Raw genomic sequence first — 13813 nt, forward strand, 5'->3', positions numbered from 1 at the left:
ATTTCTTTTCACCAGTTGGGATACAATGCTTTTCTTTACGCTCCATGCATGACAGGTTTAGATTTGTTTGTATTCACAAAATGCTCCCTATCTTTGTTGTTTGTATGAGTTTTTAAATTTTTCATGAGGCTGTTAAAAATTATCACTCCATTCTGTAATGGGGTGCATTAGTGGCAGAATAAATATAAATAATAATAATAAATAAGAGTAACTATCAGGATAACGTGCAATTTCTAAGCATGGCGAATTAAAGTGTAAACTCTACCTGATGTGTCACTACCATGCATGACCAAGTTGAATTTAATGTGTGGTCTTCCAAAAGCATGTGATGCCTCTCCAGTTTCACATTAGTACATACAGACAGGGATCAGAACTTTAATTTTTTGGGGGGTTCAGTTCATGTTCAAAGCTTAAGACACATTGGTTCAGTTCAGGTTTAGGTCTGACGCGGAAAAAACAGTCGTTCAAACTGGTTGGAACTGGTTCATGGAAGCTAAATTTTGAGTCAGTTGACATTGGCTGAATGCAGGCTCGATAATTATCCCTAAAGGATAACACACTTCTGGGTGTAGCTCTAGGACCAGAAGTTCTTATAGTATTTTGATCAATGGACAAAGGTACATGCTGCATGGATATCCACACGAAACTCATTCCCAGTCAGTTTTCATTTGACTCTGTGTCGGCAGCAAGATGAACTGCTGCTTGAGAAGTCTATCTGCTCTTTAGTGAAGGCCCTTCACAGTTCCTTTTTTTTTTCTTCTTTTTTCAGAGCCATAAAGACATGGCAACATAGGTATAAAAACAATTACAACAGGCAGCTACATGCAGGCATAATTACCAGGGTCACTCAAATAGCACCCAATTCGCGTCATTTTTTATATTGAAAATGGGAGTTCCACTCACATAAATTTCAATATGAGTGACTTGTCTTATGAAGCTTGCTTCAGCTGGTGATTGTAGTGTCTTACACTGTAAAGCAGGGCGCATATTACTGAAACGTAGCTAAAACATGAGCTGCGTGAGCTGTCGTCCAGGTGAGCTTAGGTTTCTGGATTCATTTGTAAAAGTGTTTGATTTGTCGTGAAATCAGGTGTGTAAAACATAGTGGATTGGCATGCGCTGTGTGTACCAGACAGTCTTACACGTGCAATGCAAGAACATAAAAAACAGATAAGCACAAAGATGTCAAACTGAATGTACTAGCTTAACATTTGACTGTATTATCTTGGAGAGCTCTGAGCCCGCTCTGAGCTTGCTGATAGAATAGAAGGTAGGGTATCAGAAGTTATTCTTCACTAAAGCATCAAAAGTGTTATCCGAATGATTTGATGAGTTGTGGGAGTGCCTTTCTGAAGCTGCAGATGTCTCCCTTTCGTTTCTTCTTGACTTTATGTTGCAGCCAACTTGATGGAGATAATGATTTGCCTTCATAGCCTCCTTGAACACAACACTGTCCAAAGTGAAGACCATTCAAGTGGTTAAGCGCATAGAGGGACATCCTCCCCTAACACCTCGGGCATGCATGCACTCCTCTCCTTCCTTTGTTACGGGATCATCTAGAGTCTCAGCGTCATTCACTTTAACCAACTGCTGCAGACAATTTCAAACAAAGTGCGAACCAATATTTGTATGCGTTTGGTTTGGGTCCAATTAAAAGGTTTCATTCCATCTGACTCTAGGGTACATTATTTATATTGGTTCAAAACGGTTTGATATGCAGGATATCTACAACAAACCTCTAGATAGAAAAGAACAATATTTCTGTATAAAAAGAAAGGAGTGCAGTAAAAACAGTGTATCACGGTGTGACAGAAAAACAAAACATAAACCTGATGTGACACAAATAGTGCTTCCGTGGCTTTGCAAATCATAAGTGGGTAACCAGGTAAAAGAAACAATGAAACATTATCAATGAGACGATCAGACTGCGTCTTCCTTGTGGCGCACTGGGCAAATTTTCTCTTCTATTTTCCGTTTTTGTTCTGGGAAATACGAGTAGCAGCTGTAATACGGTAGCAGTTGTACCATTCATATCGGCAAAATATGATCCTGCAGTAGTTCTATTCTGCTGGGAACAGTCAGTTAGCACCAAATGCAACATAGATCCTCCAGAATGCATTGCCTGCAGTGTATGAGCAGGACAAGGTGGTCGTTACAACAAGCGACCACTTGAGAGTGGTTACAGAAAATATCGTGTTGGGGAGTCCCTGTGTGAGCTCACAAGTCACCCAGAAAGATCATACAGCTTCATACTCTGTTAAATGTTTGAGAGACAGCTGTTCCTCTGGAGTAACGTTTTGTTTTTCCCTGGGATTTTTTTCACTTTTCAATACTTTCAAGTGTGACCTCGAAAAAGATGAAATTTGTGTGGCAGGGTCATTAATGTGGATTGCCATGCGCTGTGTGTACCAGACAACAGTATTACACATGCAATTACACCATGTATTGTCATTCATTGTGTGAAGCATACAGTCGACAGAAGCTCTACCTTCCTCAGGAATGTTCTTGGGAAGGTGAAGCTTCTGCCGAAACATGGGCTCCATTTCTGTTATGTTTTGCGCCCCTAGTATTGTATACCTAATGACCTCCTCACATTATAATAAATTGTTAATGTTCTAGTTCATTGTAAACCTCCGCCCAAGTCTTGCTTATTCATATTTTATTCCGTACAGAGTATAAGATAAATGAGACTCAAACAACAGTAGTATTAGTAAGGTGAAAAGAGCAAGTATTTATTGAGGGATAAACCAATTAAGCAAGTGCAAGGAGTTAACATTGTGCTGGAGTGTCCGCAGTCCAACTCTTCATGACACACTTTAAGCGGCCCATCAGGATGTCATAATGCACTCCAACATTCTGCTAGAGGAGCAAGGAAGAGATAATTACAGGCTTTAAACCAGTCAATCAATAAAATGATGCTGATTGCACACCTGCAAACAGTGTCTGTTACAGTAGGGCAGGAAGAGAAGAGATGGCGATGCTCTGCCAGGATGCCAGTGCAGTAATGTGTGAGGATAAGGTGCAGGATATGCAGTGTGAGCATGCCGATCCTGCTTCAGGGCCCACTTGCATGGACGTTGGGGAGATTCCTCAGTGCCATCCTCAGTAGCTTTGCCAGGGCTCTACACACAAGCAGCATTGACGACAGAAGCACACACCTGAAGCACTACCAAAGCTATACTGAGGATACCAATGAAGGATCTCCTCAACGTTTGTGCAAGCTGACAGAGGCATCAGAACCGCCTTTTGTTGGTCCCGCCCAGGGAGAACCAAACTCCCGCGAACACATAAGGCAGGGATTTTCCAAGCAGCCCCCCCAAAATAATGCCAAAGAATCCTGAAAAGTCAGCACACATGGGTGGCACGCACCCCTTGCAGATTCCCCCACCCCCCCCCTTCTCCCTGAGATGAAAATTCTGCAGAAACCCTGACAGCATTGTACTGGTGCTCCAAACCACATGTGGTAGGAAGTGAGTAATGCTGCATGTGAGGGACAGGAGGATATCCATATGCACAAAAGATACAAAGATACAAAGGCGTAATCGCATGTGTGCAGTAAGTGTAATCTGAATGATTGTTTCCTATGTGTATCCTACCAGATACACATAAGAAAACTGAAAGTGCCCACCTCTTTTATATGCTGGAAACGGAGAATTTCCACTTTCTGTAGCCCTTTTTCTGAGCTTCTGGTGTGCTTTAATCATTGAGGAAAACAGCACAATTTTAAGGAAGTTCCAACGTAACATATAGAACAATACTCAATCCGGACAATAGGAAGAAACTGCACATTTATACAGACGAAAAGAAGGAATAGGGGAACCAGAAGAAGTGTCATCACCCGGAATTTATGTAAAAGTAAACATTGATTAGAAATGAGCATAGCTTTGAAGTTTGCTAGTTTTGACACATTATTACCAAGAATGTCCCTTCCCATAAGTCCTGTAGCTTGAACTACATGCATAATCAAGATACTATGGCTTCACATAATCTCCTTCCAGTCTGCAACTTCTTGCGTACGTGACATTTATGTCCTGTGGAGCAACATCATAACTCATCATTGGACGTCAACATTGTAACATTTCATATCACAGCCCGTAACTGCAAAACAACATCTCATGAAACTGTGGCTGATCATTGAACATCACATTATTTGTGATGTGATCTTGCTGACCTATAGTAGATCAAATAAACTAAAGAGGTTCATTCAATGCTATTGGGACAAACACAATGCTAGCAGTGGAGCACAATCATGCATTATATGAACCACATATATTATAATTTAAACATTAGCTCGAATGCAGATTTCGTTTTCAGTAATAGTAGGTACAACATCGCTGGTGAACATACTAATGCCAAAGCACTCTACAGCACTCGATCCGTTCAAGATGTTACACCAGCATGCCGAAACGTTTGTGTTACTCACTGTATAGGCCATCACTGTATGGTGCCATGTTACTGTCTGCAATCAAATCATCTTCTCATTACAGGTCAACTTTCTATTGTATGGCCACTTATAGATGTTTACCACTATACCTATAATTTGAAGAGGGTGTACCTTGAAGGTGTGCCAATTAATGCGTCCATATAATTGAGAGTGCACACTGACACGTAGTACATTCTTCTAATCATTTTATTTTGTGGAACAGTTGTGTTTTAAAAAAAATAGAAGCAATGGCAAAAGAATGAACTTCATCTGCCGAAAAGACAAATATGTACCATGGACAATAAGTGCATGCAATTCCCCTGTGTATTTCTGTGTAGTTTTGTGGCATGAAGATTGTACTTCCAGAAAATGAAATTTGGAACGTGAATATGTTTCAGGACTTGGAGGAACTGAGTTGTGGATTGGAAGGGAGGTCCAACAACCCTGTGTCTTTGCTTCTGGATGCCCTCATTCATCCTGATGCGGATCTCGGTTCTGATGAAAAACCTGCACTGTCCTGGTCCCAGGAAGCATCAAAGGCCCTGGACCATGTGGTTATCGGAGTGGGACCCCCTGGTGGTAGCTGGCAGGTGACTAGGCACCCTATTCCTTGAGTTAGCATGAATCTAGTTTGAGACCCTAAGGAGCTAATCTTGCTGGCTGTATGAGAGGCATTACTAAGAGGGAGTACGAACAGGAACTTGGGTTAGACATTTGCCACCACATCATCTTTCAGCACAGCACTGAGCCGTTGAGATAGAAGAGCTCAGACACTGAAGATACCAGATTCTCCACAAAAGCATTGTACTCATATACCTAGAATTTCACACTAAAATGTCATTCACCATGTGTAGAGCCCTGCATATGGCCCACTGCTACCTGCACAATTTGTGTCGTGCATTTTGAATACTTACAATTCTGGTCTTTGAGTCCCAATCTAACTTCTGTGAGCTCAACATTTTGTCTCATTCAGCTGTGAGTAAACAGATGTGGGCCTGTTGGTTCCGATAATATAATGTCATGATGTAGAAGCATACATAAGAAAAAGTAAAAACACACAGATGCCATTTAACAACTGCTCTTTTCCCTCATATCCCGCTGGCGTGACCTACTTGTCTCATTCCGCATTTGTCAGATGTTCTTGCATTTCAAATATTCAGTTTTCTTTCTTGTGGGATCTATGGAAGGGAAAACTGATTCACTTCCATATCCTTAAACGATCTGCAACTCAACTCTTCACTCGTGCTGCTCCTCGAGTCTGGTTCTGTGCTTTGAAGACAGACCTTGACTCGAAACACCCTCTGAGTAGAGGAAATCCTTCACGCTCTCCTCGAGTGCTACACTGTAGCGCTGGTGTTCCCTTGAAGCCCCATGACTCCTCAAGTGGAGGAGCGCTTCTTTCCTCCACTCACTGGAGTCGAGGCCAGGTGTCGAGTCAATGATCGTTTAAGAATACGCGCATAATGGCCGCATTCTTAAACGACAATCCTTGACGCGACACCCGGTCGGGGTTAAAGTGTGTCAGTTTTCTGTCCCTACATCACACAAGAAAGGAGATGGAAGTTTTTAAATGCAAGAACATGGGACAAATACATCAGTCACAGTGTCATCTCTGTCTCTCGCTCTGTAAACTGTGGGTCACAGGCCAATGTGGGTTTAAGAGGAGATGTAGGTGCAGATGGGATATGTGGATGGTGTTCCTTCAAGGTCGCAGCTTTTGCGTTGGACGCAGTTGTCATGCCTGCGGACGCAGGTTGGATGGAAATTAAGTTTTTGCCAAGGTTTTGCCATCTGCTACCTGCTTGTTTCTCACCATATCTAGGTTAAGCAGCTCTTGTTATCACACTATCATAGCATGAATGCACTCTACCATATTTGCGTGCTGTTTCTTGGGCCACTTCTGGTACCACTTGACGACTTCTTTATCTTTTCACAGCGCATGGATGGCAGCATCTTGACCATCAGCCTTGGATCGTGGATGGAGCTTCCAGATCTCACGTTCCGAGAGTGGGAGCAGACTAAACCTCGCACTACACCCTGCTGTGGAACAAATGGCCATAACAGAGCGCCTGTGCAACGTGTCGCCCAATATTACCGCGACTACGTCTCACACAAGGGCCTTACACCCTACTTCCGCAGTTTCTCTTGTGTCACATCTATTAGAATCACTGATGAAAAAGAAGGCCTGTGGGAAGTTGCAGGATATGACACAGAAACCGGGGTCACATTCCAATACATTACTCACCATGTTGTCCTAGCAGTAGGACAGTATGATGAACCGAAGCTGCTGGATGTAGCTGGTGAAGATTTGTCATTTGTGTTCCATGATTTGAGCCACCTGGAAGACCTACTACGGTACCCTCAGGTGCCAATTCAAAGGCTCGCAGTTGTGGGTAGTGGACTGTCTGCCGCTGACGCTGTGATCGCAGCACGATTTCACGGTGTGGATGTGGCTCACATTTTCAGGAAGAAAGTTGATGACCCTGCACTGATTTTCAACCAGCTGCCACGAAACATGTACCCTGAATACCATAAAGTTCATCAGATGATGGGGGCTGCCGAGAATTATCCTGGCTACAAGGCATACAGCAACTGTCAAGTTAAGGCCATCAAAGAAGACGGGACTGTTGTTTTGGACTCTGGCGTAGAATTGAAGGACATATCCCATATGTTGGTCCTCATAGGTTCATATGCGAACCTGAACTTTTTGTCCAATCAAGGATTGGATCTGGGACTATGTCCAGGAAGTTTGGTGGACTGTAGGGCTAACCCAATTGAGATACATCCATTCACTCACGAGACCTTGGCATATAAAGGCCTCTATGCTCTAGGACCTCTGGTGGGCGATAACTTTGTTAGATTTCTTCAAGGTGGTGCATTAGCAGTGACTAGTCATGTGTGGAGAAGCTATAGGGCCCGGCATAAATCATGCCAAGGAAGAAGTGTCTGTTCTCTAGACTGTTGAGTTGTACAGTAAGAGTTTCACTGGTGGTGCAACAATGTAGACATTTTAAATCCGGAATCAAATGAAATGGAGTGGACCGACCCAGTGGCGATTAGGTACACTGCCATAATCCTCAGTGATCAATTTGAGGAGTGGTCTTACAGCTCTGGTGCAAAAAAAAAAAAAAAAAAAGAACAATGGATGTGAGGCGCGCCGTATCAAATCGCACATGGTCTTTAATAGTATATGCATCGTACGTGTATATTAGCATGTACATTGTTCTACGTACATTGTAAATATACATGTAAGGGTCAGTATAGGAAATGCTTAAAAAGCAGCCCTGCAAATAAAGTGGTATTAACTATTTATTATAGTTCGTATAACAATAATAAATCATTGGATGAAGCACTGAGAGTCTGCTTTTCTTCAGTGTATTGTGTACTGTTACTATGTGCATATTGTTTGTGAATCCACGTGTTGTGGGACATGGACATGTCTCATTCTTGAACCTCATTGCACCCTGTCACCCAACTTTAGTTCTGAATCTACTTCTTGCCTGAGGGAGTCAATAGTGAGCCACTCTGGAGTCATTTGCATTTGGCATCACTCAATGCTTGCGATGAATTGTCAAAGGCAGGACACAGATGCTGCCTTTGACACATTCCTTGCTTTACGTCTTAGTAATTACTGTATCAACGGCAACTGTTCATTTCTTCAAAAAAAGTCACACACAGCACTCGCGGTACTCTTGGTACGTGCATGTAAAATAACTTTTTGCAGATTTGGCTTCAGTGCAGAATGTTGTGTTTGGGATCTGGAGTCTAAAGGAGGATCTGAGGAGCCTAAAGAGTATCTGCATATATCCTGGTGACATGTTCGCATTAAACAAAACTGTTGTGATTCCTGTAACATTTATCCAACATAGGACATTACAAAAATGTAGAACACATGCATGTTGTTAGCAAGCATTTTTCGAATCAAACCAGTATTCCCTGTGGGCCAAAATTTGAACAGGTGCAAAAAGGAAAGAAGTTTGACACTAACATGAGCAGAGGACACAAAATGAAACAGATATAACATTTATCCAACATACACCCATGTGAATACTGTGCAACACACACACAAATATTTTTTAAATCAAACGAGTACGTACTTATTATACATCAGCGTTTTAATAAACACAAAATTATTTCTGGTAACATGGTACGTAACATGCTGACACCAGCACAGCAGGCTACCTCTCCAAACTTTCACGTACTGGTTCACTCTCTACAGTGTTCATGTTGAAGCAGACTTGTACAGTAACTTGGGTAGAATATTTGAGTTACATGTCTTAAATACTTTTGGTAGTAACATTGTATCTCCTGAATACTTTTAAAGGTCAGTATTTAGTAATCTAACTTAAATACTTTTTTCAATAACTTCTACTAATTTCCCAAGTTACTTTGAAGATACTTCTCTGTGTGTGACATGGAGGTCGAGCAAAAGATTCTCTTTTGTCTCTGCAACGCGCTTTGTGCTGTACATATTCTTTAAGGTCTGAGAAATTCGTAACGTCCACGTCCCTCTTGGGAAGCAGTAGTGTGCAGCGCCTCTGGTTTGGGAGCATGTATGAGGCGATGTGTTGTCCTGAAGGATATACGGGTAAACTATTGAGGCCCCTGTCAGGCAGGATAGAAGACCCGGCCGAAAGCCGTAGCGAGAAGGGGCACATAAAATATTAATAACTCTTGATGAGGTGAAAGCAACGATAAGGAGAAAAATGACAGTAAATTTTGCCATTTCTGTAGAGCATTCGTTCACATCTCTAGAGTGCCGGGCCGGATAGTAATTTTGAAAAGCAGCTGTTCCTGCGAGATAATAAAGCTTTGCTAATGTCATTATCAACTTCACTCTACTCAGTTACTTTTCCTTGGGTACTCAGTAACTTAACTTAAATATACTTTGTGTAAGTATCTTGCACAAGCCTATGTTGAAGTTAGGGACCTCATTTAGGGGTTGGGGTAGCGAAAACTGAGCATATAAGTAGCATAGCCCGAGTCAGACCTTGAAAACAGCACTTTCAAAAATTCCAGGGTATTCAAGGGTTTCAAGGACCAGTGGGAACCATGTAATGAACATGATTCATTAAGAGAGAGTGGAAAAAGAAAAGACTGGGAACAAAAAGGACTCCTAGGAACAACGTCTTGCTCCCCCCCCCCCCCGTCCCCCCTTATTTTTGTGTTCCCAGTCTTGGATGACTTTTTTTGTTTATGGTTGCGTGCTACCAGCTCGCTTGCCTTTTAAAAGGACCATGAAGAGATCTCAAAAACCTCTGCAAGCATATATAATGCAATCCTAACCACGTTAATCCATACACCGTGTGGAATAACCCAACATTTGTTAGAATAACGGAGATGTTAACTAAAAACCACGGTCCAAAAAAAGGCGACTACTTTGACGCCACCACCGTTGCCAGCGACGGAGAAACTGGCTGTGACATCAAAAGCAGGCGACCTTAGCCACTGGCGGTCTAGCTGGTGCAACTGTGCAATCTTGGTGTGAGCAAAGGATGTAAGTGCAGGTGATGTGTCAGTTTTTTTTTAAAATATATATATATACAGGGTGTCCCAGCTAAATGCGAACATAATTTTTAAAAATATATATATATCACTTTTTCCCGAGATGAAATCAATTGCAATATAGCATAGGCTGAGGGGCGCTCCTTAGGAGGGCATTAGCAAACTCGTATAAGGCAATGTCTTAATTAACTTTCAGTAATTAACTTTTTAATTATAAAAGCTATGAAGTTGTCCCAATGAGAATATCTGGTCCGTTTAGTCACCTGGTATCGGAGCCGTTTTCAGAACGAAAATCCGTTCGATAGATCGTCCGCAAAAAAATCATGAAGGGACACCATTTTTTTCTTTATTTTGTTCATTGCGCATCTTCGGAGGCGCGTCTTTCCTTCGCCCCCAGTGTGAGAGGGTGAAGGAGCGCAGTGCCGCCTCATGCGTCGAAGATGAGCTTTAACTTGCGGAAAGAAAACAAAAACAAATGTATCGGGTGACTCAATCGGAACTCCCCTTATCTTCGGTTGCATTTTCTGTTTTCTTTTAGTCTTTTTCCAGGACGCAAGAGGCGATAGTGTGCTCTTTCACCCTCTCACATTGGGGGGTGAAGGAAATACGCGTCTCCGAAGATGCGCAATGAACAAATAAAGAAAAAAAAATGGTGTTCCTTCACGAATTTTTTGCGGACGATCTACCGAACGGATTTTTGTTCTGAAAACGGCTCCGGTATCAGGTGACCAAAGGGACCAGATGTTCTCATTGGGACAACTTCGTAGCTTCTATAATTAAACAGTTAATTATTGAAAGTTAATTAAGACATCGCCTTAGGAGTTTCCAAATGCCCTCCTAAGGAGTGCTCTTCAGCCTATGCTATAATGCAATTGATTTCATATCAGAAAAAGTGATGTATATATTTTAAAAATATATGTTCGCATTTAGCTGGGACACCCTGTATATATGCGTGAGCTGTGACCGCGTTGAATGCAATATGGCAAAAAATAGGATATATTTCGGATCTCCTTGCGAGCCGTTCTTCACTTATGATTGATGACCCAGAGTTTTCGGTATCTCTTCATAGACCCTTCAAGTATTCTTGCTCTAACGGGTTGTTTCGCATGTAACCGAAGGCATATCGCCGAGCACGAAACCTGATGTCAGCCAAAAACGAAATCCGACTGTTCCCAAGTTCCCAGTTGCTATGGTGAGAATACCGCCGACGTAATGCACCACTGATCTCTATCTATAAAGGCTGGATGGCGCATGGGAGAGGGGCTCGCGGGGGAGAGGCGTGCATTCGGGCCGCCATGTTGGGAGGCCCTAAAGCGCAGTGTGCGCCCATAGAAAACAATGAGAGGCAACGGAGATTGTGAGTATTTATAGCGCTGCAGGCGTTGATCGTTGCTTGTCATCACACAATTTTGTAAGGTGCCAGTATACTGATGCATCCTAACAGTGTTTCACAGGTGTCCTGCCGTTCGATTCTTAATTACGTTATGTTTTGCATTCCGAAACTAGACCGTCACAGCAGTGCAGCGCTGGGGATTGTACTACAGTACGTTTCCCAGCCAATATTTCAACAAGAAACGATGTGAGGTTAACAACCACCATGTATGTAATATCCCGTGCTGCGTTCTGTACAAAAATTGTTCCATAAAGAACGGTCCGGGAAAGGATATACTCGCATGGCAGAAAGAGATCGTTCTGTAGAATCACAGCCGTTGTTTTAGCCGTGTATCGGTTTCGTATGATTTATATCAAGCACCGCCGCAGAAAGTGTCTTTTAGTGAGCGACTGCGGTGCTTTGCCTCGCAAATATGGACACACCGAAGCAGCCCAAATACGTTGTGAGCGTGATCTAATTGCTTCACGCAATTAGAACATGCTCGTTAGGACAGTTAATCATGTAGTGATGTAAGCTTAATCAATGAAGTTACTTAAAAGTGGTAACACCTCCTTGAGACGCAAGATTTACCTCTTTTTGAAGTACAGCCCTTCTATGTTTGTTTCTTCCTTCATTTGTTCTGATTATTTGCAGGCGCGGTTGTGCCAAACTGAATGTCCTCCTGGAGTACTCACATGCTTTTGCTGAATACAACTGCAGCGTGAGCAAAGCTGCTTAGGAACGGGGGCCTGCTATCCAGTGCTGACTTTGTCATGCTTGTTATGTGGAGCACATTCGAAAAAATGCAGCTGCACATCTGAAACTCCAATGAGTATCATCGTCATCTAAAAGAGAGCGTCGTAGCACCGTTGTGAGACCAGACACGCTTTCTGAATATCTTCTATGGCACCTTCCGCAGTTTGCACAATTTTGTTCAGCATCGAAGTCTCTCATAGGAACCACTTTGCATTAACTGTGACTCCCATCTTACATTTTGATGTGCAAGGGCCTTCTTGCACTACACACGTATGGTCTGCAACAGGATAATTGCAGCAGGACGATTTGGAGCTTGAAACAGTTGTGATTTTGTCATTTTGGCCCTCGTGTACCCCGTCTGTGAAACGTAAACAAAAAAAAATCTAACACTATATGCTTTTGTAAAGAAGGTCACTGATGATGAGTAAAGAGAATATACGAGTTCAAGTTTATTCAATATTTTATATCATTCATTATACTATTCAACATTTTATGTCAAGTTCATACAACATCAAGTTTATTCAAGTTCAAGATTTATTTCTTGCACTTATGCGTTTCAGGATACAATGAACGTGCAGGGAGGTCACAAAAGACTACATTTATTGTTTTATGACCTTGCTACAATGACAATATATATTTTAGGAATGACAATGGACAGGTACTCTCTCTAAATTTGTAGCACTCAATTTTAGGTTAGAATGAGCAATGAATCGCAACTTCCCTCCTGGTATTTTCTTATATATGATGAATTTTGAATTTAATGTGATCAAATATGTGTTAATATAATAGTATATATAAGAATATAATACGTGATAAATGAATGTGATCAACAGTAGATGTAAACAACACCAGTAGCCAGAGAAGTGCATTCTCAAGAAATAATTTTCTTCTTATAGCATATATGTGCATGCCCTATTAACTGAAACAATTATCACGGTTTTAATTTCTGAGAGTGTACTGTAGAGACGGCTTAGATCTACAACAGTTAATACAAGGTATTATATATACTGTGAATACGTTTAAAAATCCCATGTGACACATACTTTTTTGGAGGTGCTGTGGTAATCAAAGTTTGTGGGCATCACGCAGGTTCTGCACCCATTTCTTGAGTATGTCGAGGCAGCTGTGAAGTAACCTGCATTGATGATGATTATTCCAATTTTCATGGTGCATCGACAACAAAGGAAATAATACATCAGAACATTGGTTTGGGTGCAACCAGTTAAAAATGAATATGTTGTTTAATAAATGCATTGGACAAATGTTAAAACAGCAGTTTAAAACATGGTTTACAATCCCTGTATCTTCTAAAAATTAAAAAGATGAAAAACTATTCTAAAAAGAATATGGGGAACTCTTCTAAACAGAATTATAATCTCTAATTATTATACTGCTGGCTGAAGGAGCCTAAAGTGTAAGGTGTGTTTCTGATGTGAACATGTAAGAAAATATGCAAAACTGAGAGAGGCTAACCACAGTGCGTGCACTGAGGTTGTTCCTTCCTGTAAAGTAGAAACCAGTGGATGAGGAACGTGATACTTACCTGTACACCCAGCCGTATCACACTACACAGATTATTCACTGGGTAGCCCTCATGACGAAACCTGTATTGAGAGACCACTTCTGCCTTAAAAACTGCTTCAAATAGCACGACACGCTACATATTATTACTATCGTAACAAGCTGACGATACAGCTCAGACAAAGGCGTTATTCAAGTCGCGCCACACCACCGTTACGTAAGATTCTTTGTCACAA

At 41.8% G+C, this 13813-nt stretch overlaps 1 protein-coding gene across 6 annotated transcripts in view; it reads left to right on the top strand.

The window, feature by feature from the left end:
- The window catches only part of LOC135378221 (oxidative stress-induced growth inhibitor 1-like), a 56110-nt gene extending 48335 nt beyond the window's left edge, over positions 1–7775 (top strand). For all 6 annotated transcript variants that reach the window (XM_064611165.1, XM_064611168.1, XM_064611170.1 and 3 more), the window contains exons 4-5: positions 4822–5013; positions 6360–7775. In XM_064611165.1, coding sequence (XP_064467235.1) covers positions 4822–5013; positions 6360–7388 — 1221 coding nt within the window. In that variant the 3' untranslated portion in view covers positions 7389–7775. The remainder of the gene's footprint in view (positions 1–4821; positions 5014–6359) is intronic.
- Positions 7776–13813: the final 6038 nt, after the last annotated feature.

This window comes from Ornithodoros turicata, chromosome 1, assembly GCF_037126465.1.
Source record: "Ornithodoros turicata isolate Travis chromosome 1, ASM3712646v1, whole genome shotgun sequence".
NCBI lineage: Eukaryota > Metazoa > Arthropoda > Arachnida > Ixodida > Argasidae > Ornithodoros > Ornithodoros turicata.